This window comes from Micrasema longulum, unplaced genomic scaffold (assembly GCF_059751315.1).
Source record: "Micrasema longulum isolate JH-2025_06_02 unplaced genomic scaffold, ASM5975131v1 h1tg000436l, whole genome shotgun sequence".
In the NCBI taxonomy this organism is placed as follows: Eukaryota; Metazoa; Arthropoda; class Insecta; order Trichoptera; family Brachycentridae; genus Micrasema; species Micrasema longulum.
In genome coordinates this window covers 567776-595288 of record NW_028277636.1, presented here as the reverse complement: position 1 = coordinate 595288, position 27513 = coordinate 567776, and the positions used below count along the sequence as shown (strand labels likewise).

General features: G+C 32.3%; 1 protein-coding gene across 1 annotated transcript in view; it reads right to left on the bottom strand.

Moving 5' to 3' along the window:
- The window catches only part of Wdr24 (WD repeat domain 24), a 52006-nt gene that overhangs the window by 13295 nt on the left and 11198 nt on the right, over nt 1–27513 (bottom strand). Inside the window, exons 6-7 of the mRNA XM_088226505.1 lie at nt 2977–3065; nt 1443–1602 (exon numbers count right to left, since the gene is read on the bottom strand). Coding sequence (XP_088082631.1) covers nt 1443–1602; nt 2977–3065 — 249 coding nt within the window. The remainder of the gene's footprint in view (nt 1–1442; nt 1603–2976; nt 3066–27513) is intronic.

Genomic DNA, 27513 nt, shown 5'->3' with positions numbered 1-27513 from the left:
CACGGCATGGGCTATCTCTTCGTTCTAGTAATGAGAGAACCCTTTTAATACCCATTCATCGCTGTAATTTTTTTGCCTCCTCTTTCACAGTAGTAGCTGCTCAATTATGGAATAATTTACCCACTAATTTCAGAGATGCCCGTATTTACGTATGAACACATTTAAAAAATAAATGTTTTTATTGAATTTATTAATAATTGACATTTTACAATAATTTTTTAATTTAAATTATGCATTATATTTATGTAACACAATTTGAACCTTTTCGAGCCTAAGTGGAAAAATATCCATAAGTTCCTGAGAGGAGTACCGGGAATACCTCAGCTAAAATGCTATTAATAATATTTATTTAAATCATCATTGTCATGGTAGTGTTTAATTTTGAGTTTTCTGTGAAATTCATATATTTTTTCATAAAATACTGTTTTATTTTAGCTGTCAACTGTCATATATCTTTTGACACCATATTACAGCTTCACTAGTTCCCATACTTTTAATTGACTGAATAAATACAGTAGAGCTCCATTTATCAGAACTCCATACATCCGGATTGCCAAATATCCAGATCGTTATCAGAAATTTTTAATTTAAATTTGATTGCGCAATTCACATTGCTGGACATGTTTAAGTAAGTTTTCAATGTGATTCCAGTGCGCTGTTTTATTTCTAAAGCAATAAAATCTGACACTCATTAATCTGGATAGTTGGAGTTTTACTGTACACGTAAATGTCGTTATGCGCCGGCTCGATTTACGCCGTTTTACAATTACGCCGGTTGGTGCCGGCGTGGATTCCCCCGGTTCGGCCGACACCAGACGACAGTAGGCGCCGCGATTCTAATAGCAGACACACTTTTACACGTTGTTTTATTCTATTGCCGTGTACCCGAGTGGCCTATTGCGTCTGTGAAATTGTTTCCGAGTTAGTTTTCGTTTTGTTTTTAAGAAAAATAAAAAGGTATAATTATATTTTTTATTTTATTATTATTAAAATTAAAAGAGCATAAAAATATTTGTAGTTTAGAAGTAGTGATAGAAGCAACAATCAAAACAAATGAAATTGGATGTTTTTTTTGAAAAAAGTGTGAGAATTTAATTTAGTACTGACGAACTGGTGAGTTAGTATTTATTATAAAAATTCATTATTTATATAAAGGGGTAGTTATTTATTTTGTTAACAAATTTAAACTGTATTTATGAAATACATTTATAATTTATTTAGTATATATATAGGATATGTATTTAAAAAAACATGTTAGATTGTCCTTAGAATTTTGACACGGAACCATTCATTTTGATGTTCATTTTATGCCAATTTTTTTTACGCCGGTGTCTCTCGGAACGAAATTCCAGCGTAAAACGACGTTTACCTGAATATGTAAATTGGTAATATAAATTAAAAAATATCTATAATGTGCATAAAATAACAGATATAAATGTTACCCGGCTTGTGGAGAGGAATATATCAGGATCTCCCTTCCAGGCTACAGCGGTGGTGACATCCTTGTGTTCGCTGAATGTGGCGAATGGTATATACGGTCTCCTGATGTCCCAAACGTTTATACTAGAGTCCAACACTAGAGCACAGCTAGCTATGTGGTATCTAAAGAAACAAATGGTAACATCACAACAGGATTTATTTAAGAATGGTCGCCTAAGTTCTTAGTAAAGTTTTTCTACTCTCATGGCGTTTTCTTTGTAAGCTTGCCTACCACATACCGCACACTGCATTTGAGGACATAAGCCACTTTGGCGGTGTCTACATACACAGAAAAATTGCTCATTGCCGAACAAGAAAAGCTACCCGAAGAATTTCTCTGTAATCTGGTAGCCTTAGCATCTGCTGAAAGAAGGTAATCCAGAAGTACATAATATGCACTTCATTGAATCAAGAAAAAGAGAGAAGTGAATTCTTCACTGACTGGGATCAAATTGATTGGACACGATCAATTCGCCGAAATGACTACAAAACTATTTAAAAGCCTTAAATTTTTTTTTTAAAGCCACCAGTTTTGTATACCCGACAGAACTTAAAATAGGGTCACGGATAGTAGCGAGAATCTCCATTAGGTAACCATAGAGAGGGGGAAAGGGACCTGACCACAGGATGTGTTCAGAAGATTGATTAGGATTTCTGCAGCAGCACAAAGGGGAATCAACAATATAAAAAAAAAATTCCTTGCATTTACCATGACCTGATAAAAACTGCATAGTTCAGTGATCAGGGATAACCCGAGAAGATTATAAGCGCCGACGGATTGAAGGATAAAAACGAAAGGTAACCCTCCCCGAAGAGAAAGATTCCCATCGCGATTGCACAGTAGATCAAGAAGACAAGATCCCTGTGGTGGTAGGCAGAAAGTTTAGAAAGCCACACAACTCTGTCTTTGCAATTAGACTTGCTTCTACATTCATAAATCCATTCATGACATTGGTCCTTCCGATTGCCATTTGTTCCAATCCATGACTCATGGCCTGGTTGCCAACACTTCCATTCTTATTAAAATACCAAAAAAAGATGAGAAGTTCTTTCGAGATGGTATTCATATGCTGTCAGAAAGATGGGGGAAAGTAGTTTTAGCGACGGACAATGTTTTCAATGACATGTTCTTTACTATTTTTTTTAAATAAAGCGTTAATTTTCACAAAAAAAACAGAGAGAACTTATTTAAGATCACAATATTTTAATCTTAAGGAAGCAGCTTAAAGTCGATATGAGGAATCTATTTTAATGAAAGTTAGCTGTTGGCGTATTTTAGCTTTTTAAGTTATTGAGACGCTGAGACGAGCTATTGTGGCAACTTATTCCAAACATCAACAAGCCTATCGCTCAGGAAATTCTTCCGTGGGTTTAGGTTGAATCTTAATTTCTCCAGCCTGACGGTGGCCTCGAAGTCAAGCATCTTTTAGTTTGAACATGGCACGATTAAGATAAACAAATTAAAACAAAATGAGATAGTGAAAATAATAGACTAACTTTCTTTGTGGTCTCCACTTGACGTGTCCAACAGAAGCTATCGTGTGAATGGTGTATTCTAATGAAGGCTTCCCATGGATGTCCCAGACCTAAAAATGAAAAAAGTATATTTATTTACTCACTATAAACCAAATGTCAATTCAGAAACAATTAAGGTCCAAAAGAGTATGAAAAAATAGACCAATCCTGACACATGCCCCCGAAACCTGGGTTTTTTTTTTTTTTTTTAAATTAAGGCAATCCATCCTAAGAAGGATGATTTCTGCCAAGAGTAAAATTTATTTAAAGGAATAAAAATCAAAAAACATTTTAAAAAAAAAAAACAAAAAATTAATCATATTTTTTGAGAGGAAGCTTCCTATATGGTGGATAATTTCAGGATCAAGGATGGAGAGGAGTGATGCTATGTTAATAGGGTAAGGATATTTTTTTAAGGAGGAGTACATATTATGTTTGTCCCTTATTGAACAGCCAAAGAATATATGGTCTGGAGTCTCATGGTCCAAACCACATTCACACCATGGACTTCCTACAATATCCATTTTGAAAAGGTGGCTATTAGTGCAATAGTGGCCGATTCGTAGTCTACTAATGTTTGAGATTAACCTCTTAGACATTTTTTTTGTGTGGAACCAAGGAGAGCTTGGTATGCTCCTTGGATATCTTTATAGAGAGTTCCCTTACATTTGGAGGTAAACTCCCACTGGGTCTTCCACTGTCGCCGAAACCTGGGTTATGACAAAGAATATTGAGGGAACCAACGAAAGAAAAATTCTCAGAGTTGTCTATGGCCCTGTGAGAGAAAACAACCATTGGCGTCGTCGCTACAATAGAGAGCTATATTAAATCTACCGAGCGCCCGATGTAACTCCATCAAGGTGAGACGCTTGAGATGGGCTGACTTTTTTTATTGGCTGAATTTATAAATTAAATAAAACAATTTACTTTGTTATCATACGCTAGGGATTCATTCAAATGATTTAGAGAACAAGTGGGTTTTAAGATTTTTTCGAAACATCACTTTACTCTCACAGTTTCGCACTTCTGCTGGGAGAGCATTCTGGGGCTGCAAATGCACGTTCACCAAATTTAGTGTGCTGTTTGCATAGAAGTATAATAACCAATATGTCGCATCGACCACACAACAAGACAGCCTTATCTCCACTCGATTTCCTTAGTCAGAACTTTTACCTGAGAGTAGCCATGGAGTAAAAACGGCCGTCCAGGGTTGGTTCTTTTTCACACGTAGAACTGCATTATTAATCAGAATAAAGCACGAGATGCACATATGTAAATGTTGTTTTTTGAATAAATGCCATTAGACGTTTATGTTCATAGATAATAGAACATGACAATATTCGGAACATAATGAATTTTTGCACTGCAAAATTTACTAAAGATAAAGAATATTGAATTCCCGAATGTGATTAACCTACTCACACCAAATTGTGATAAGAAAATCAAAACAAATGCATTGTTAAATATACGAAAAGCAATAATGCTGTCCATTCAGCAGAGTAAAAACACATTTCCTTTGCCAGATTTTATAGATAAGTGAAAAGCAATAAAACAAAAAACATAAAAAAACAAGAAAAAAGGGAAAGGGTAGCTTTTAAAAAACGTAATTCAATTATTGAATTTTTTTTTGAAAACTTGGTAAATCCACTAAATATTTAATATGTTTCTTTTTTTGGGTGATACCTTGTGTGTTGGATTTGTTCTGACGTTTTGGCTACCATTGCAGGAGCCATCTTCAGGGTAAACTGTGTGACACAGTATCATTCGGTACTGAAACAAATCCAACACGCGCGGTATCACCCAAAAAAGAAACATTTTGATAACAGTGACCGTGAAAACCTTCGCACCTATCCATTAAAAATTTTCTCATCAATTCTCAGTTTGGAGAACAATTAAAATTTTTATAATAAATAAATCAAGTATCGATAATCAGGAGAAAATGCGGTCTGACTTTTCTTTAAACGAACGAGTCGGGTTGTGGTCCTGTGGCTAGTGTCTCGGACTCACGGATCAAAGGTCCGTGGTTCGAATCCCACTCTACCCTAACTTGATTACCATTTTTTAATAGTGAGTTATTTACAACTCGTTGAAAACGGCCTTCAAAATTAAATGTTTGGGTAAATCATAAGAACGCAACTATTTATTTGGACCAATGGGAAGAACTGAATGAGAATCAGCGGAAAGGAATCTCTGAAGTAACAGTTATTTCTGAAATACAAAACTTTAAAAAATCATACGATATATAAAAATAAAAGTAAAATTTTTGCCTTAGTTTAATAGTCTGTTAACAAACAAAAAAAAATAAAAAAACCACTGAACTATCTCATTACACTGTGAAGTTTCTCAAAAATGTATGAAAAAATTAACAAAAATGGTTTTAATAGGAATAAACTACTTTGAATGACATCACGAGTTCTTGTGAATCAATGTTGCGATAAATTTCTCATTTACAGGAAGCCAATTCACCAATCAGCAGAACTCACCAGAGAGAACTTGTGACATCACACGTGGAGTAAATTCAAATTTACAAAACTTAAAAAAATCACAACGCTGATAATAGTTGATATGAAACATTGATTTACAATGGTGTTTTCACACCAGAATATTTCGTTGTCCCTGAACTGGTACCTGAAGCGTAAGACTGATCATCTTATCTTTATGAAACAAAAAAATTCAAGATACGCTGCGATAAAAAAAATTTGGCTTAGTTCGATCGTCTATTATCAAATAAATAAAATAATTAAAACCACCGAACTTCGTCACTGTTGCGTTTTTGTCAAAATAGACAAAATAAGTTGTTTTATCTTATTAATTTTAACAAAAATGCACATATTATTTAACATTAAACATTGAAATTAGCCTCAAGTAAGAAAAAAAAATTAAGACTATATTTTCTAAGTGAGATTTAGTTGCATGAATTTAATATTTTTTGATTTAGTGAAATTAAAGAAATAAATAAACACTTCGATTAAAATAATGGTCGAGTTATTATTTCAACAGTTTAGTTAAGATACGAACCTGTATATTGTGATCGGCTGAATAAATCCAAGTGGGTTCCCAAGAGTTGCCTATCCTCTCAATGCACAGAGACAAACTAAACGAATCTCACGTGTGAGTAAGTCTCCCCATGGTAGTATGTATGTGTATTTATATACACATTGATGACTAGTGTGTTTGTGTGATACGCGCACACATCTGCACTGGGCACAATGAACTTGGCAGTATCTGCACATTAGTGATGGAAAATTAGCATTAGCATTGTGAATTTTTAGTTCATTCACAATAGCAATAATTTGTAATAAAAAAAAAACAATAATAATACTCTTTGATACAAACTTGTGTTTGTATTCCCACAAATTCTGCAGTCACAAAATTGGGCAGAATGGGGAATGTTACGTAGTGCGTAAAGTGACCATATAAACCAACCAATGACTGATCCTGTAAATGCCTAGACTCCACATACCCTATTCTTTTTATCATCATCATCATTCCCTTTCCGTACTGCATTCGTACACCAATCGCAGCGTATCTTGAATTTTTTTTTGTTTCATGAAGATTAGATGATCAGTCTTACGCTTCATGTACCAGTTCAGGGCAATGAAATATTCTGGTGTGAAAACACCCTTTTAAATCAATGTTTCATATCAATTGTGTCGGGAATTGAACCCGAGACCTCTTCCTTGGTAGGCAAACGCGCTGACTATTACACCACGAGGCCGACTTTTATCAGATACATATCTATTAATGATTCTTATTATTCTTATTCTTAGTGGTGGGAGTCAGTGCCATGCAAGCTGCTGACTTCACTGCAACCTGTGAAGATCTATTGTGACGGGTCCCCGTGAATAGTTCTCGGCCTCCAAGCTCAGGTCTATAAAGAGCCTGGCTGCTGTGTGGAAGGCGAGAGTTTACATTTTGCTAAATCTCCTCCTCCAAGTCCAGATCCGTAAAGTATCGGGCTATTAGGTAAGGGGCGAGCTCTTTAACATCCTCAGGTTTAACCAGTGGTCCCCCGAGGATGAGGGTCCTTTTATGATGTAAAGCATGACATTCACATAGAATGTGTATAGGTGTTTCCTCATCTGCACTGCAGAACCTACATCTAGAAGTTTCGGAAATCTATTAATGATAGTTTGAAAATCTTAAATTGTTTTGAAAAATTAGCTTCACTAAAATCAACAAATGGTAGAATTGAAGAAATATGGATGTTCAGGCCAAATGGTGAATGTTACACATTGCACTTATATTACACTTATATTTCACTTATATTTCACTTAAAGATTCTTCTCATCGTTTCTTTGAATCCCTTAAAATAAATATGTGTTTATGTTTTTCCTTTTTTAAAAAAAAATGTTATTACTATTTTATTTTATTTTTACATCTGAGTATGTTTTTCATTCTTTATTTCCATTCTTAATTCTTAATTACTCTTACAAGTTTTCTTCATTTTTAATATTATTTCCATTTGTAAATACTCACTACAAACTACAAACCTTAAAATATATTTTTTTTTCACTTAAATTTAAATTTTTAAACAACTTTCATTTATGTTTTCTTTTTCCTTCTCTTTTTTATACTTTCATAATTAACATTAGATTTAATTGCTTTTTAATATGGAAACTTCACTGGTCCATTAGAATTAAGTCCAATTGTGTAAAATATTAAACTTTGTAACTGTACTGTATGTTTCCTGAATAAAAGAAAATAAAAAAATAAAAAAAAAAATGTGTAAAGTGGCCACTTAAACCAGCCAATGACAGGTCATAAGCCCTGTAAATGCCTTGACTTCCATATTCCCTTATTTAAGGTATTCTCCATTCCTGTTGTAATTTGTTTATAAATTTTTATGTTTCGTTAATCTTAAATTAGGTATTCCAGTTGAACACATTAATTATACATACTTATATAAATATTTGAATTTACACACATTAGAAACTAGAAGAAAATTAAATGATTTGTTATTTTTATTTAAAATATTAAATTCAATATTTAACTGTTCCGAACTGTTAAAACTAATTAACTTGCGAGTGCCCGGCCGGATTACTCGATTTAATAAACTCTTCTATATAAATGTACACTATAGTACACACTTGCCTATAAAGAGAATTCATGTGTTTGCAAACGAATACGCAAATGATATGGATATATTTAATACAACACTTTTGAATTTTAAAAGGCAGTGTATCAATTTATTATCTCCAAATTTAAATACTTAAATAATACTATGTTGTTTTATATTGTATACTTTTTACTAATTTATATCTGTATTCTTAATTATTATCTTTCTACATTCTTCTAATTTTAAGATTCTTTTAATATAACCGATGGGAAAAAATGTACTTCTGTTCTCTCTACTGGAATATATGTATGTATGTACTATATGTAAGATTAGTTTTTGTGTATATTTATATTTTCTTATTCCTTCATTTCAATTTTTTGCTACTTTTGTGTAAAATATATGTCTGTTCTTTATATATAAATATATGTAAAACATGTAAAAGCCTACAAGGCGTTTAAAAAAAATAAAAAAATATTTAAGCTAGTTTCTAACTCATTATACGTATATTGGTCTCTGGATAAGCCCAACGTAGATGTAGAAAATGGAAGAAGATGGAAGTGTCAAAAGTCCGAATAATCATAGGGCGTCCATGAGACGATGTACAAATGTAGAGGGAGCGAGCAAAGGAAGAAAGCATCCACCCCTTTCCCGAAACTGTTCATAAAGACTTGTGTCTTGCTTCACTTTCGCATATCACGATCAATTTTTTAAAAACTAATTAAGCGAAAATTTAATATTTCTTTCCAATCAAAACGCGAAAATAACAAAACAAAGAAACTTTAAAAGCTTTCATTGTACCCCTCACATCAGTATTGTCGATTTGTGATCAATCAAATACACGTGGTCAGCACAATCACCTTTTTATAATTTCCCAATATGACAGAGAAGGAATACAGGGTTAGTTTTGAATTGAGACCGCCTCGGAAAGGAAGAAGAATGTAGGAATACAAACAAATCAAACAACGACACAAAACCCAAATGCATATAGGAAACATTAGAATAATTGGCCCTATACAACATGCTCTCAAGCAACAGAAGAAAAACAATACGTATCTATACCAAATCACAGAGGAACATCAAATTATGAAGACACTACTGGCAAAATTCTAACACAGATCCTAACATGATCCCTATCAAACTCAGGCCAAATTACTTCTCGTCATAATATTGAATCCCTCGCAAAAACCACTATCCATTTGACATGATGGTCGGTTTTTTGTTTTGTTTATAAAATAGAAATACTGCAGAATGGAAAGACATCAGCTCTGTGAAATTAGCAATTTAGCATAGTGATGGCATTTCACATGCTAATGAAATAACACAATTAAACATATTAATAATTATCATTGCTATTGCATATGCATTGAGATCACCTGATATGAAAATCTTTACATCCAAATTTTTAATAGATTAATAATCGTTGGGTGATAAAATTAATCTGTATAGTAATGACGTTTTTTCCATGTTTCCTGTTACTGTGCCAAATGATTACAGTTTTATTCATATGAATGAATTGAGTTGTGGTCCTGTGACTCGTGTCGCGGACTGACAGATCAGAGGTCAGAGGTTCGAACCCCGCTCTACCTCAATTCCATTCCCATTTTTCCTTCATTAAAGAAACAAAATATATATTTTAACACATAAAAAGCTTGCCCACCACATGGCGCACACCGCACCTGAGGACATAAGTCTCCTCGGCGGTGCCCACATACATAAGAAAAATTGAAACTGCCTGAAGGAGCTCGTTCGTGGTGAAAGAAGGTAATCCAGAGGCACACGATATGCACTTCATTGGATTGAGAAAAGAGGGAAGTGAATTTTTTACAGACTGGGAATTGACCGGACATGATCAATTCGCCGAAATGATTACAAAACTTTTTAAAGCGTTGAAATTATTTTTGGAAGTCACCAGATCCGTATATCCGACCGGACCTATAACAGGGCCACGGATAGTAGCGAGAAGCTCCATTCGGTAATCGTAGAGAGGGGGAAAGGGACAAGACTGCAGGATGCGTTCAGAAGATTAATTAGGATATATATGCATCAGCACTAAGGAGAAATAACAATATTAACATTTTTAAAAACCAAAATTAACACATGGAAAGTTGAAAATGTAGTTAACACATTCACGGTTATGATTCAGAAGTTTGTTGAAAAGATTGTATGATTTCCATTATAAATAAATATAATATTATAAATTAATGTTTTCTCCACACTGTTTTTTTTAATATTTCTAGATTTTTTAAGCTTTTCTTTATTTGGCCTTTAATTGTTATAGAATGAAGAAGTTTGGTTTCATATAAACTAAAGGAATGGTTGGATTCCATTACGTGATTGACAAATTCTAATAAAGGATTTGATGTAAACGTTTGACGGTGTTCATTTGTTCAAATTTTTCGCAGTTTGGCCAATGTACTTATGGCTACAACCTCCACATGGTATAACTATGCCACTTTTAATTAAAATGTCTATTTTAGATTTTTAATTATCCTTATTTATTTTTCCTAAATTATGATTATTTGTATAATAAAGGGGTTGAATATGTGACGCTATTAGTTTAGTGATTTTTTAATTACTAGGGCAGTGCCAAGATTTTTTATCAACACTATTATTATGTGCTCAGTACCAAAGTATTTATTTAACATTATAATTTCCTTTTTTAAACATTTTTTCTATTAGTTCGCCTTTAAACCCATTATTTTTAGCAGTTCGTTTTATTTTATCTAATGTATGTTTATAGTATATAGTACTAAGAGATTAAGAGGAAACGGGGTCTGACTTTTCTTTATACAACATATTCCCGTATTTTCTTCCTGGATTATGGCATTATTTTATACACTATAGGCTAAAGGATGTTTTTTATATTTATATATTTCACACAAAACTTTTTTTTTCTTTTCTATATGAACACCTCACTGGGCATAACCCGTGTCGAGGCATTCATTTACATTATTTTTATATTATTTTCTAGTATATAAAAAATAAATAAATATAATACAATAAATAACACAGATGTAAACATAAAATATAAATAGCAGACATGCAACAATAATTCCGAGTTCAAATAGACTACTGTTTTGGTGGGGTGACCATCTCGAGGCAGTTCTCGGGACCCAAATCCAGAAGCCAGTTTTTGAAAAATAAATTGGATTTCTGTTTATTTGTATTAAATTTTAAATCAAGAGCTAGATTGTTGTAAATTTTGGGACCAAGGTACATGTGACTCCTCTGACCAAACGATGCTGTTATTTTAGGTGGCACGAATAGTTGTCTCTTTTTTAATCTTGTTTCATAGATTGTATTATATTTACTCCCACCATTTTTATGTGTGTGAACGAGAAGTGCCCTAGCGTACAGTTGCCTGACGTCCAGAACACCTACTCGTTCAAACACCTCCGTTGTGGGTGTTCTGATAGGAACCCCGAGCAGAGCCTTGAGTACATACTTTTGTGCTATTTCTAAGGTACGCATAGCACTTTTGCTGGCTCCACCCCATGCAATTATTTCATAGTATATAATGGTTTGACCATTAGCGTGTCTCTATTGTTGAGCTATTTTGTTAAAATTTTTCTTCTGGGAATCATAAAAAAAATCCATAAAAGCGCTTAGTTTTATCTGCCGTCTTCGGGCGTACGATATACAAATATGATTTTTTTTCCAAAGTAAATTGAGCATTTTTTTATAAAACATATTAACCTTTTCCCCTCGTTCAAAATTAACATATTTTATTTATTAGATTAAATACTTATTTTACACATTTTATTTATTAGTTTATACACTTATTTTGTTATTGACCATGAATATATAGAATGTATACTTGATGAATACTTAAGCTTCGAGCCTTTTTAATAAATTACTCACATATGCTGTGAGCATTGCGTAGTAGTGCTGTCATAGGAGCTCACAGACATCTGTGAACACCGCAGTGAATGAGTTAATATGGGTATGGAAGGAATCTAATTATCTGTCAGCACCTACAAAGATACAAAACACGTCATCCACATACCCAAACCATTTAAATATGCAAGATTTTACAAGAGGATAATTAGAGTTTAGTAATTCTGACAAGATTGTTTAAAAATACATTGGTTAAGATAGGTGATATTGGAGAACCCATTGCGAGTCCATCACGCTGTTAAAACGATAATTTATTATAAATTAAAAATAATTTTGAGGTGTGCATACACTCCTAATTATCTCTTTTAAAATATGATCTTCCAGATCTGAATTACAATTACAAGATATTATATATTCAGTAAAAACATTGTCAGCATCTTTAAAATTAATACAGATGAAATATGTGAAGAGGTACATTTCATAAAATGTATATTTGAAGCACTAACTTGGTGGTTATTTATTATAATAAAATAAATTTGTAAAATTTAAATTGCCTCTACCGACTGGTTTTAAAGCTTAACAAGGTTATTTATCAAGGGATAATTAACTAATGAATTCTATCTTTTTTTTTTTCAATGTGTACTCAATATTACATATGAAGCTAATAAATCAAATCTTTTTGTCTTGTAATGATTTGCAATTCAATCGACATTGGAAAAACTAAAAGAAACTTTAATATTAGAGTAAAAGAACAACTTAAGGTTCCTAAATAATCATCTGAAATCATCATCATTATTCCCTTTCTCACCTAATGGAGCACAGGGCACTGGATCGACACCAATCGCAGCATATCTCGATCAATTTTGTTACATGAAGGTAAGGTGATCAGTACGCTTCAGGTACCAGTCCAGCGACTATGAAATATTCTAGTGTGAAAACACCCTTTTAAATAAATATTTCATATCAACCATGTCGGGAATCGAACCCGAGACCTCTTGCATAGTAGACAAACGCGCTGACCATTACACCACGAGGCCGACAAAATCATCTAAAATAATCAATCATAATTTCAATAAAGACAACTTGAAAATCTTAGAAATTAAAAAATTGATAAATAACCAAATAAGCAATACTTCCACTCCTGTCTAGTTTTAAAGATCGTACATTACGCTTCCTATCCTTACAAGACCAAAAGACTTGATTAATGTTACTTGACTTAATGTCTGCGCAGTAGTTAAATGTGTGAGCTGTACTAATAATATTATTTTGTTTTTTTTCTTCTTTTTTTTGCTATTATTTTTACTGTGTGGATTTAAGTATGAATATGTATTATTTTATGTATATTTTTCAGACACCAAAAGTATTTATTAGATCAAGTAAATGAATTTCTCGACAAGGGTTGTGCCCAGTGAGCCCAAACAAAAGTGTAATGTAAAACGTGAAATAAAAATAAATAAATAAGTTTATTAGCTCCATATGTAATATTTAGTGAACATTGATAAAATAAAATAAAATATAATTCATTAGTTAAACGTCGATAAAGAAGCTTGTGTCGTTTTGAAACTGGTAGGTAGAAAAAATAATAAATAAGTGGTTAAAAAACAAAGTTTATTTTATTATAATGAATAACCATAAAGTTATTGCTTCAAATATAAATTTTATGAAAGGTATCTATTTATATATTCAAATTCTGTTCTATTCTATTCTGTATTCAAAAGTGTTAAGCTTATTCATGTTTCAGGGAAAACAAATCTCTAAATAAAAAAACATTGATAAGTCGTTCTGGTTCGAAGCCCCGATACAACAGGCGGCGAGCGTTTGCAAAAATAAACACACTAACTCAAAACGGTATTGGCAAATGTGAAAACAAGAAACAGATTATTATTATTGTAATGGTGCTGTTGACATTAATTGAAAAATAAAACTGCACGGTATTGTTTGTTTTTCTGCGTTCCAGATTCAGCGAAAACAAGTATTTAGGATAAGAACATTTGGCATTGTTTCTGTAAACAAACATTGTCATTGTTTATGGGGAACGGATTATTCATTCATTGTGAATTTGATAGAATAAAACCAGCAGTGCTGTTGGAAAATTTGGCTGTAAGATTTGCATATGTAACGCGTGTTTAAAGAATATTTTTTTTTATTTTTGTCTTAAAATAGTACAAACATAATAAGTGAATGTCCTAATATTAACTTATATCTAATTATTATTAAAACATATACTAATTATTAACATTTCTAAACAATATACGTACACTTAAAAAGAAAACTTCTATAAAACAAAATGGTAGTCTTACTTCATGTTTATTTCTTGTTTTATAAACATGTTCACATTGATTAGAAAAAACCTTTTGAGTCAACTCTTTTGAGGTATAACCATTAATCATATGTATTTTGTGGGATGGAGAACATTTTTTAAAAAGGAATCTGGATATCTAGGCATTTACTAATTAATATTGTTTTATTTTTTTAGTGAAAAAGAAACATTTTAATAGGGAAATATCACATACTACGAATACCGATAAAAATATATTAAATGGATTTAGAATAATTAATTGTATTTTCAAAATCAATATTGATATTGTGGAAAAATGTTTTCATATTTTAATTAGTTTTTTTTTACGCCACTAAAAAAACACGACATGTTTGGCCTTGATAGTTGTGAGGTCAAGATTCGTGACAATGTTCTAAACAAATTTGAATGGTCAGGAACAAATAAACATGAATCGTGACCTATTAGGGGCGTGGCCAATGGAATGACCGTTTTTCCGGGAATTCAAAATTACAAATTTGAAAATATTTTTAATGCTACTAATAAGTGACAATTTTTTTTTTACTTGACTGTATTTTAAAGACTTTTATTACATTAAAAATGTAAAAAAAGTGATATTTTCCTTTTGAGACGTCAAGATTCGTGACGATGTTCTGTTTGAATTTGAACAATCACTAACAAAGCTCAAAATTTACATGAATCGTGATGTATTAGGGCAAAATACTACTTGACATAAAGACTTGATTTATTGCCTCTATGTGTATTATACTTAAGACACTGTTTTAGATTAAAATTTATTTCAACAGAGAGGGAAAACATTTTTGAGAAGGGAATATGCGGAATATGGGAATGGCGGCCTCCGTGGTGTAGTGGTCAAGACGCTTGACTCACGCACGGAAGGTTCCGGGTGTGATTCCCGGTGAGAACACAAAAATTCAAATGTGATTTTTCTCAAGCCTGGGTGTTCAGTGGTGTTTATCACCACTGTAATTGGGCCTCCTGGCCTGTTGTGGTGCAAAAATAAAAAAAATAAAAAAATGGACGTTTAGGCATTTACCTTCTCAAAAATGTTATCCCTCTCTGTTGAAATTAATTTAAATATGAATAACTCTCTAGGGAGGAAATCCAGTGGGTCTGCAAGCATTTGGACATACTCAAACACTGTTTTAGATATTTAGTTCTCAATTATACCTCAATAAAGGAGCATATGTAGCTCCGAAACCAGTCAGTAATTAAGTAAAAAATAAGTGGTTAAAAACGGAGTGTTTTTGTTTAAATTTTAATGACATGATTTGAACTTTGTTCCTTTACAGCATTTCGAGTTTTCATCGACGATAAATATTTACACGTATATATGTGTGTGTAAACTAATCGTCAGAACAAAACAATCGATGCAATAATATTCATAAACTGGTTTTGCCATAGTCTGCTGATAGACTATTATGTTTACATACATAATATAAAAGATAAGGTAATAATTACACGCACGCAAACTAGTACAAACTTGTATACTGATGAGCGTGTACGGGTATGTCTGCGTGTGTAGACATTTTAATATTAAAAATAGCGCAAGATAAAAGTCTGGCAGATAAATTTCGCTCGGGGAAAGAATAGAAATGCCGGTGATAAAAAAATGTGGGTCACAGATAATGATGACAGTTTTAGAGCTAAACGGAAAACACACAAAAAACAGATAAATTAAATCTATCAAGTAATGTGACTCAGTGAACAAAGTTCTCACAGAGAATTGCGTAGGAAAATTTCAATTTACTAAGGATACTCTTACCCTTTGCTTGCAATTGTTAATTTATTTATTTAATAACGGACTTAGTCCATTAAAAAAATGGCAAACACAAATCTTTATAATACATACAGGCACAATTGAAATAAAATACAAATAAAGAAAATTAAAGCTAAGACAAAAAAATTCAATGATAATTACTACCTCAAGACAAGATCTGGTCTATCTTGGTGATTGTTAAAATCTAGAAAGACTTGCACCAAAAAAGTCAAGATTTTGTCTTGAGTTTACGATGCGACAAATCGGGACATTGGTGCATGCAAGCCATAGTTTGTGCTGTGCTGATCAAGGAACAGCACATTATTATTTCGCAACTGCCGGAACGGAACATTGAATGCCACTTGTTCCAGTAACGATGGTACATCAGTGAAGCCATTTAGTAAATTAAACATAAATGTAGAGTCAATGTTGGCTTCATTAACAGAATTTCAGTTCGTTCTGTTCGCCCTCTTCTAGAATATGCCTCCGTGGTCTGGTCTCCATTCTATGTGAATCGCATAAATCACATTGAATCAGTCCAACATCGCTCGCTTCGAAAAGTAGCGTGGATGCTTGGACTAGAGAGAGGTAATTATTCTTATGCTGATGTAGTCAATGTTAAATATTTCTAGTCTACAAAAACGTAGAACTAATATTGATTCCATATATATGTTCGGCATACTAAATGGTATAATCGATGTTCCATTATTACCGGGACAAGTAAAATTCCATATTCCGACTCGTAGGTTGAGAAACAATAAAGTACTGTTCATCGATCAGCATAGAACAAACTATGGCCTTAATTCTCTAATGACCAGTCTTTGTCGTATTGTTAACTCAAGACAAGATATGGACTTTTTTGTTGTAAGTCTTTCTAGATTTAAACAATCATGATAGAACAGATCTTGTCTTGAGGTAGTAATTATTATTACATTTTTGTCCTAGCTTCAATGTTCTTTAGTTGTGTTTTATTTCAATTATACCTGTATATATTGTAAAGAAATGTATTTGCAATTGTTAAATGGACTTCATACGTCCGTAAATAAATGAATAAAGTGATCAGACTTTGAAAATGGCCCTCAAAAAAGACAATCCCCGAAATCAATGAATTGTAGGAACGGATAAAGGCTAGATAGGGTAGGGTGTCTCGTGTGTTTTTTAAATTAAGATTTTAATGTTTTAATATTTGGTATTTTTTAATGTTTTAAGATTTCTGGAAGATTATCGGCATTCTGGCATTATAGACAGAATCAAGAAAGGGGTGCTGCGTTGGTTTGGACATGAAGAGCGAATGGACAGCGAAAGAACAGCTAAGAATATTTACAATGCGAATGTTGATGGATGCAGAAAACGAGGATGACCGAGAAAGACATGGCACAATCGAGTCCATCAAATACTTGAAGATGGACATGTCAAGAGTAGGAATAATCAGCGTGCGTGCCTGAGAAGATGTATGCCTGTGGAGGAAGCGTGGTCTGTATGCAAAGACAGAGTGATACGGCATTCTATCCTCTCTGCCTGCCCCTACAGTGAAACGACGTGATGGTTTGTTTGGAAGGTTATTAAAGTTTTTTTCTACCTACTTATTGCTTAACCTTTCCCTTACTAAGCATCTAAAAATTACACATGATCCGAACGGGGGGACCAAACGACCCCAGCGCCTACTTGTATATGGAGTCAGGAGAATAAAACGTTGGAAGTGTTTATGACCGTTCAATAATTTATTAATATTTTAGTCATTCGTGTATTTTATTCATTTTTGTTAGTTTGCCGAATGCTTATGTACATAAAGGGAAATTGACCCTTGTATTATTTACATCTTTTTTTGTTTTATATTAAAAAAAAAAAAAACAACTATTTCAAAATTTAAAAACAAAAACAGGTAAATGCTTTTTTCTATTAATTTCATGATTACAAAATAAAAGTAATCGAATTAAAATCGGTCTATGGGGGATTCGAATCCCCCCCTTCGGTCCGGCTAGGTTAATGGAGAGTGGAAGTAGGTTTTAGATTTATAATTGCATAATACTCAGTCACTTTGATTGAAAGTGGTGTAGGTGTGTATTTGTTTGAGATAGTACAGTAAATTGATTTTGTTTGATTAAATAATTTTCAATGGATCGTAGTCGTGGGTTGGAAAAATGCAAACACCTACCTTAATTTATCAGCCAAATAAAAAGTGGCGAATTCGAATAAAAATAACAACTGAATCTGTTTCACGAGTGCAAAGAGTATTTATTAAACGGCACGGGAGGACATATTTAGTTGCGCCAATAAACCAGGAAGGTCATGTGATACGGCCGTAATAAAAGTGAGATTTGTGAAATCTCTCTTCCTGCAAATCGACGCGGAGAGTGTGAGATATTTTTGTTTCGAGGCAGGCCATTAACCCAGTGGAAGGCCAGTGGAGCGATATGATAACCGGTTAGAAGTGGAATTTTCCAACGGCAGGCGGGAAGAGTGACGAGCTCAATCTGGTAAAAGGTCTCCAATCTAGGTAAACACTTTTCTATCAGCATATTTATTAGGGTACACAATGAAATAATACAAATACTGAATGTAAGATTACAGCTCGTGCACAGCGGTAAATATTTGCATCCTTTGTACTCTAAAACCGATGATTCGATTATTGGGAAGGGATCAAAGTGTAATCGAGTTCACAGACGACGAACAAATCAATAAAGTATTTGACAAATTACAACAGGGATGTAGAATACCTTAAATAAGGGAATATGGAAGTCTAGGCATGTACAGGGCTTATGACCTGTCATTGGCTGGTTTAAGTGGCCACTTTACACACTGTGTAACATTCACCATTTTGCCTATGTTTGAACATCCGTATTTCTTCAATTCTGCCATTTGTTGATTTTGGTGAAGTTAAAGAGCTGAAACCTTTATTGTTGTGAAGAGATTCATCTGACTGAATTATTTCACATACTAGGCAACGCCTGAATGACTCCCGAGGGGGTGAAATCCAGTCTTTTGTCTAAGAACATTTGGACAAACTCAAATATTGTAATGAAACCAACTGGTCCAAGAAGAAGTTTAAAAATTGAAAATTGTTTTCAGGCGTTGCCTAGTATGTGAAATAATTCAGTCAGATGGATCTCTTCACAACAATAAAGGTTTCAGCTCTTTAACTTAACTAAAATCAACAAATGGAAGAATTGGAGAAATATGAATGTTCAAACATAGGCAAAATGGTGAATGTTACACAGTGTGTAAAGTGGCCACTTAAACCAGCCAATGACAGGTCATAAGCCCTGTAAATGCCTAGACTTCCATATTCCCTTATTTATGGTATTCTCCATCCCTGTTGTAATTTGTTAATCTTAATGACTCCCGAGGGGGTGAAATCCAGTCTTTTGTCAACGAACATTTGGACAAACACAAATATTGTAAAAAAGTATTTGTAACATATTAGAACAGAGATGAAGAACATTTTAGAGAAGGTAATATAGAAGTCTAGCCATCTACAGGGCTTATGTCCTGTCACACACTGTGTAACATTCACCGTTCTGCCCATATTTGAACATCTATATTCCTTCAATTCTTTCATCTGTTGATGTTTGAGAAGTTAAAGAGCTGAAATCTTTATTTATGCGGGTGAGATTCATGTAATTGAATTATTTCACCTACATACTAGGCAACGCCTACATTTATTTTTTCAATTTCTATACTTCTTCATGGACCAGGTGGATTTATCAGCAATATTTTGAGTTTGTCCAAATTTTCTATGATTGATTGATTTCTTCATCTCTGTTGTAATATGTTAATATTAACAGCTTCCCAGGGAGTTGAATCCAGTCCTTGTCTACAAAAATTTGGACAAACTCAAAATATTGTTGAAGTATTTGTAAGTTACATTTAAATTACACATTTTAATTAAATGTTTAATTATTTTATTTTTACATGAACAACATAAATTGCCTATATAACAAATGGTGAAACTATTGGGTGATAATATAAGTTGTGTTTTTTTATTTTTTATTTTAAAAATGAGGATCAAAAGAAAAAAAATATGGTAAAGGTATAAGTCATTTGAAAGAAAATTTTCAGCTCTACAAGATGTTGTGTTTGCTTTTACAGCGATTTTTACGGTAATTTATCTCTAATTTGTGACAAATGCTTTTTCTCTTTTTAATGGAGTTACTAGATACTCCACCCTGATGTTGCAAAAACAACCCAAAATTAATACAACTTTCGGCCAAAGAGGATTGGCCTACTACTCGGTTAAAGTGTACAATCTACTTTCATTATCCATAAGGACAATTAATAAGTACTCACAATATAAAATTGCTATTAAGAAATGGATAGAGGAGGTGGGTTGCGCACGGATCGATGAGTGGATCAAGCCAAATAGGTAAAAATTTATTTCCTGATTATGAAATTTTGTCTACAAGTCTATATGAATTTATTATGTTTTTAATGATTGTTTTAGTTTATTTTGCTTATTATGTTTACGATGATAATTAGGTTAATTAGATTAATTAAGTTTATTATGTTAAATAACTAATTTAAGGCATTTTTCATTAAACTTATTGTAACATGTTTTCCTCGGCACGGGACATTATTCTATATAAAAAAATAATACAAAATTGTAAAAGCATAAATAAATAAGTCTTTAATATATTTACAGATATTAAAGTTATTAGATGCAATGTGGACTAGCCACACATAACTATATGTTTGATGTTTTCTATTCAAGGTGCTCTAAATTAGTAGATTGGCCAAACAATATGCTAACAGAGATTGACGTCAGATATATTTTTTTGCGAAGATAATATATACTAGCATCGATTTCATATTGTGAAAAGATATGCAATTATTTTTATGTTAATCAATTGATACGCAAGACTGGATGAGTTAGTGCAGGGCTGTAATTCTATTGAATGTAATTTTGAATAAACATAGCAACGCAACGCTTCTAACTTCTAGACTAAAGATAATAACGCTCATAGACAAAAGATAACAGAACTAAATAATAGTACATATGTAATTATTGTTGACTTTTCTGATTCAACAATAATTATGTATGTACTAATTCTTGTCTATGTTTTTGTACTCATTTCATATCTCTCATTCATTTGATTTTTACATCGATTATAGACCGATGACGCAGTTGGTTAGATGGCCAACTGTGAAACTAGCGTCGCGGGTTTGATTCCTGCCAAGAAAAAAAAAATTGAAGAAAGATTGTTTCGCTATTGGCCTGGGTGCTGTGTATTTTTTACAACTTATTCCCTTATCCTCACTCTCACTTGCGCTGACAGGTCTCTAAAACAGTTATTCTGGTTATTATAACCTAAAAGGGTTATTCCTTAAACAATACTTAATGACAATGATATTTAATGGTCCATTTTAGTCTGGAACCACAGACAATGGAAGTGGATTTTTTTTTAGAGAAACCCTTTATTCAGAAAATACACATCTTATTACAATATCATTTTACATTATAACCCATAAAATTTTAAACAAAATATTTTGTCCCTGATTAACTATCAAATAATAGTTTGTCATCGGGTGTTTAGACATTCGTGTAAATTAAAATAAGAGAGTAGAGATATAATATTGTATATATATATATATATAAAACATCCCTCAAATCTTGTCCAATTTTTTTCTTCGAAAACATTTCTATAAGCTGATTTCTAGAAGTATATATAATCCAAATATGCTAAAAGAGATCAGTTTGAATGTTTCCAATGATTATAATAGAGCGAGATCTCATGTACTGTTTTATGCATGCAGAAGCCCTACAAATTCAAGTCGGAATTCATCCATTAATAGGGCAATTCACTTGCTGAATACAGTTTCTGCGGATTATAAGGATCTATTTTTCTGTACATTTGGCAGTTTAGCAGGAATCCGCTTTCTATTCATTAACTTCTAACTTATATTAACAGTTTGCATTACGTGATGGGTTAAACAGCCCGTAAAGTAATGCAGACTAAAATTGTCACATAAAAAAATAGTGATATTGTATAAACACAACGATTTTTCTTTTTAGTGTGACTAATAATCGGTAAGATATTGGGATAAACATTGTCAATCAAAACTAAATTAAAAAAAAATTACAATGAGAATGGCGAATGTCAAACACCGTGTAAAGTGATTTGCGTAAATGGTAGTCTAAACATGTTTTTTTAATATTTTTAATATTTTCTGCAATAACTTTGTGTATCATTTTAAATTAAATTTGGAGAAATAAACTTATTATAACTTATAGTTATAAAAATACCCTGAAGAAGGTAACAGTTGGTTACCGAAACTAGTTGGTAAAAACAAAGTGAGTGTATCAAAAAACAAAGTACAAGTTTTATTTCTCCAAATTTAATGTTTTTTTTACAAATAAAAAATATATTAGTTATGACAGTTGAGTCAAGGTTTGAATAATATAAAAATACGCGTTCCTAGTGCCCATAACTTTAAGAAACTAAAAGCATTTAACACAGATTTGTTAAATTATAATGTATCATTTTTAAACCCAATATCAGGAATACGCAAATTATAATATAATAGTATTGAAAGTATGGAGATTTTTGACGGCAGATTGTTTAGGTTTGAGAAATGCACACAAGATGCATTTTTAAAGGAATTAAATAAAATAATGTTTTAAAAAAACATATGGTCAAATAACAACAGGGATGGCTTGCAAATGAAAAATATGTAATGCTCGATGTGAATATTTCTGTTTTTTTAAATTAATTTCATAGTCTGTGAACTAAGTAAAAAAATATTATGTACTAGTACTACGTATAATCAAATAATTTTTTTTTATTTTTATTTTTTTTTTTTTTATTTATTTGGAAGTTCAAAAAGAATACATACAATACATACATTTTTTAAGTGAGCATAACTAACGTTCTTTACATATATTCTCAATTACAGAACTTCAACATCTTTCATAAATTATATAAAATAAGAGTGTAAATTCAATTTAAGTAATGGTAAAGATTAAGTTTAGTGAAATGTAAAAATAAAGAAAGATTTATTTTTTTTTTAAAGAAAAGAAAAGAGAAATTAAAAACATATAAGATATAATAAAAAAGACTAAAATTAATTTACATACACAAAACTAAGGATTAGGCATTTGATCTAAGATACATAGTAATGTTTTTTTTATAACTATTTGCTCTATCATGATAAATGTCAATGTTAACTTTTTTTTCCATTTTGTTATAGAGTCTTAACATACTTGCAAGAGGGTTAAAATGTGCCATATTGTTTGTAAAAATTGGAAGGTAAAATGTATTAGGTGATCTAAGGCGCCTACGGGGAACGTACAATGACACACTTTGAACACAAAACACTGAATCAACATTATTGTGAATTATATTATACAAGTACATCATATCTATAATTTGTCTCCTAGTTTCTAACTTTTCAATTTTAAAATACTCCAAGCGCTCTTCATAACATTGAAGTATTCTGCCCATGTTACACTTAAACGACAAAGAACGAAGAAATTTTTTCTGTACAGTTTCAATTATATTTTTATAAATCACATAATGAGGTGACCAAACAATACTTCCAAATTCCAACTTACTACGTACAAGAGAATTATACAAACAAATTATTGATGCTGCATTTCTAAATGGCTTGGATATTCTGTGTATGAAGCCCAGCATTTGTAAAGATTTCTCTTTAACAATATTGAAATGATTGGAAAAAGTTAAACGTGAGTCAAATGTGATTCCAAGATCTCGGATTGTGCTTACTGAGTTGAGGTCAATATTATTAATGCTATAAGTAAAACAGTTTTGAGTTCTTTTTCTTGTAAACGTTATTTGATAGCATTTTTTAACATTAAGGTGCATATCATTCAGTTTACACCATTCACTTAAGGAATCAAGATCTTTTTGAAGCATTGCGTGATCATCTGTTGATTCAATTTTACGAAATATTTTCAAGTCATCAGCATAGAAAAGATAATTACACTCTAAGAGGGAGCCAAGATCGTTTATAAAAATTAAAAATAATAATGGTCCAAGATTAGAGCCTTGCGGCACACCAGATGTTACAGTTAAAGGTGATGATTCAAATTTATTTATGCATACAATTTGGGTTCTGTTTTTCAAATAAGATATCATCCAATTTAGAAGATCGCCATGTATACCGATTGCTTCCAACTTTTGTATCAATATATGGTGGTTAACTTTATCAAAGGCCTTCTGGAAATCTGTATACACAGCATCAACCTGACATTTTTTATTAAATGATGAACAAATATAGTCACAATATTCCAGAAGGTTAGAATTAATAGATCTTTTAGGAAGAAAACCGTGTAATAATTAAGTATTATTACACGGTTTTCTTCCTAAAAGAATAATAATTAAGTATTTGGATGCATGCCTTCGTAAAATAATAATTTGAACTAGCCGATAATAGGTTATAAGCCCTTTCAATGCTTTTCCATTTCATTAAGATATCCATATACACTAGGGTGGGCTGATAATTTTTTGGGCGAATTTTGAAATGAAAGGGGTCTAAAAAGTTGTCTTCTGGATTATTTGGAATGCAAAAAATATTTGAAAAAATATTCTATACTACCTTTGGCCCTCAACCAGAGCTTCTGCATGTCCAAGCCAACGCAGAACCCCTTTCTTGATTCTGTCGATAATGCATGTCTCAGCCTTACACACTTCACGGATCTCGACATTTGTGCATCTATCATACATCGTTTTACCACACATTCGCCTGAGGGATCGCATTTCGACAGCATTCAACCTACTTTCATCATCATTTTTCCTATTCCACACTTCGCTCCCATACATTAGAGTTGGCACTAGAACTCCATTGTGAACTGCTAGTTTAGCCTCCTGCGATAAAAAATTTAATTTATTTGATGTAATAATGGTTAATTTGTATTTATTTATTATTTGATATAATATTAAAGAGCTTACGCAATGAGCCGTTTACTTAAAAATACATAATTTAATAATCCGATATTTGTTCAAACCTTGTAAAGAGAAAACCCTGTTTGCCAAAATGCAAATGTTATGTCAGATGTATTGGCCTTGCGTGATATCATATTTTGGTGATGATTGCGCAAATAATAATGCACAAGGACAGATTACTTAACACGGGTTTTCGTTATCATCAATATTACGAATTGCGTAAACCGGAGAGATTAATTTTTACAGTTTTTCAAATAAATAATATGTTTTATCACTAATGAAATAACAAGGGAAAGCGGAAATGCAACACAACTTCATAAATATTTGAACATGATAAAAGGATAGAAAGAACATGTGTGTGCGTGTCAGAGATCTAGTTAAATAGATATTTTTATTTTATTTAATCTATATACAGGTGTTCTTTAAACCCTGTCACATCCGAAACCACGATGATCAGTATGAGCAAGAAGACATATTGGCACATTAAAATAAATTTTTAGAACGAATAAAACTTACAAAAATAAAATATTCAAAAAAACAAATGGTTGCTTACTTCTGTAGGGGAGAAACAAAGAGGGGGGAGTCTGATATACCGTCAACCGCGCGGCGGCGCCCCCCTCGCTTCTCCCCTGCAGAAGTACACAACAATTTTATTTTTTTTAAATTTGTCTTCTTGCCCATACTGATCATCGTGGTTTCGGATGTGACAGGGTTTAATGAACATCCTGTATATAAAAGGCAATGTTCGAATGGTTGTCCTCCATGGATTGGATAACTACCGGACTGATTTACGTGCGCTTTTCAGATAAATATACATCTTTGCCGCGAGAAGGTTTATAGCTCATAAAATCTTAAATTTATTAAGTACAAAAAAAATTAGGAGCGTAAATGTTTTTTTATCCATCACCAGGGTTGCATTCGCCGAGAATGCGTATACGTGTATAAAAAAGTTTGTATTTGAATGTTTACAAACAACATTAGTTTTTTATGGATCCCAGTCAGATTATTTCATTGAATTCCTTATAAATTTTACTAATTTATTTCTTTTTACTGGATTTTTGGTTATACTAAAATAATATCAGCTAATATTCTATACATTTTTGAAAATCGCATTCCTGACTAGAGTGCATCCCTGAGCAGAGTTTGACATTTGCTAAAAGAATTCGTTCTTTGAAAATAATTGATTATTTTATGTTTTGGAATTCAAACATAAACAAGTACTTAGGTACCTACATAAATTAAATATTTGAATATCTATTATTTTTAGATTTGGAATTCAATCATAAACAAGTACCTACTTACCAATGAAAAGTTACAACATCTTTTTTACATTTATCCGAACGGTTTTTACTAAAGATTTTTTAGTAAAGTTTTCTAAGTATACTCAATTATGTTTAACCTTAAGAGGAAATGCGGTCCGACTTTTCTTCATACAAACGTATTCACGTAACGTCACTCTCTGAATTATGGCATTAGAGAAATGTTTTTTTTCCCAATAACAACAACAACAAACTATCACGCCGTTTCCCAGTAAAGGTAGGGAGAGAGGATAGAACGCCACATCACTCTATCTTTGCATTCGGATCTCGCTTCCTCTTCATAGATCTTCTCATGCACGCGCGCCGATTAATCCGACTTTTGCCATATCCATCTTCAAGTATTTGTTGGATATGGTCATGCCATGTCTTTCTCGGTCTTCTTCTATTTCTGCATCCATCAATATTAGCATTGTAAATAGTTTTAGCCGTTCTTTCGCTGTCCATTCGATCTACATCTCCAAACCAATGCAGAGCTCCTTCCTTGATTTTGTTGTTAATGCTTATCTCAGCCTTAATGTACGGATCTCAACATTTACGCATATATCGTATATATTTTTACGACACATTCACATGAGAGATTGTATTTCGACAGCATTCGATTTTGTTCATTTAATCTATATACGAGTATGAATTCAAATCTAGCAATAGCAAAGCATTGCCGGGTTCAGCTCGTCAATAATAAAACATAATTTACATCCATAAGTTAAAAAACCTCATTTGGGAAGGTTCATAAAATAAATAGATAAAAAATAACTAGAACTGTCGCAAAACAAGGATAACAAACAGAATGCCGATATTGTAGAAAATCAGAGATAGATTAGATTAACAGTGAAGTGTCCTAAATAGGAATTTCGGCACCAAATGGGTTAACTAATATGATTTAAGTAAATTTTGAATTACACATTTTTTTTCTGTTGTAATCATAATTACTTGGCATACACTGAATTATTTTATCTAATTTTAGGTGTGCATGTCAAAGGTCTTCAAAAAGTCACATATTTAACTCATTTGTTCTAAACTTTTTGCCCCAATTGTGTTATCTTTTTAAAAGACTAACCCAGTCTACTTAGATTAATTTGTTCAGATGATGAGGTAAATATTAACACTGTCATCACCATTATAGCCTCAAGTAATAATTCTATTGCATAGAACAAAATGTTGTAAATTTTTGGTTTGGTTCTTGGTTTAACAACAAACGCGTAACGGACGGTTCGTCGCTAGGCTACAATTCTTGAATCGAGTACCCGACAAAGAGACGGGTATATAAATATGTTTTTTTTTGGGTGATACCCTGTGTGTTGGATTTGTTCCGATGTTTCGACTACCATTGCAGGAGCCATCTTCAGGGT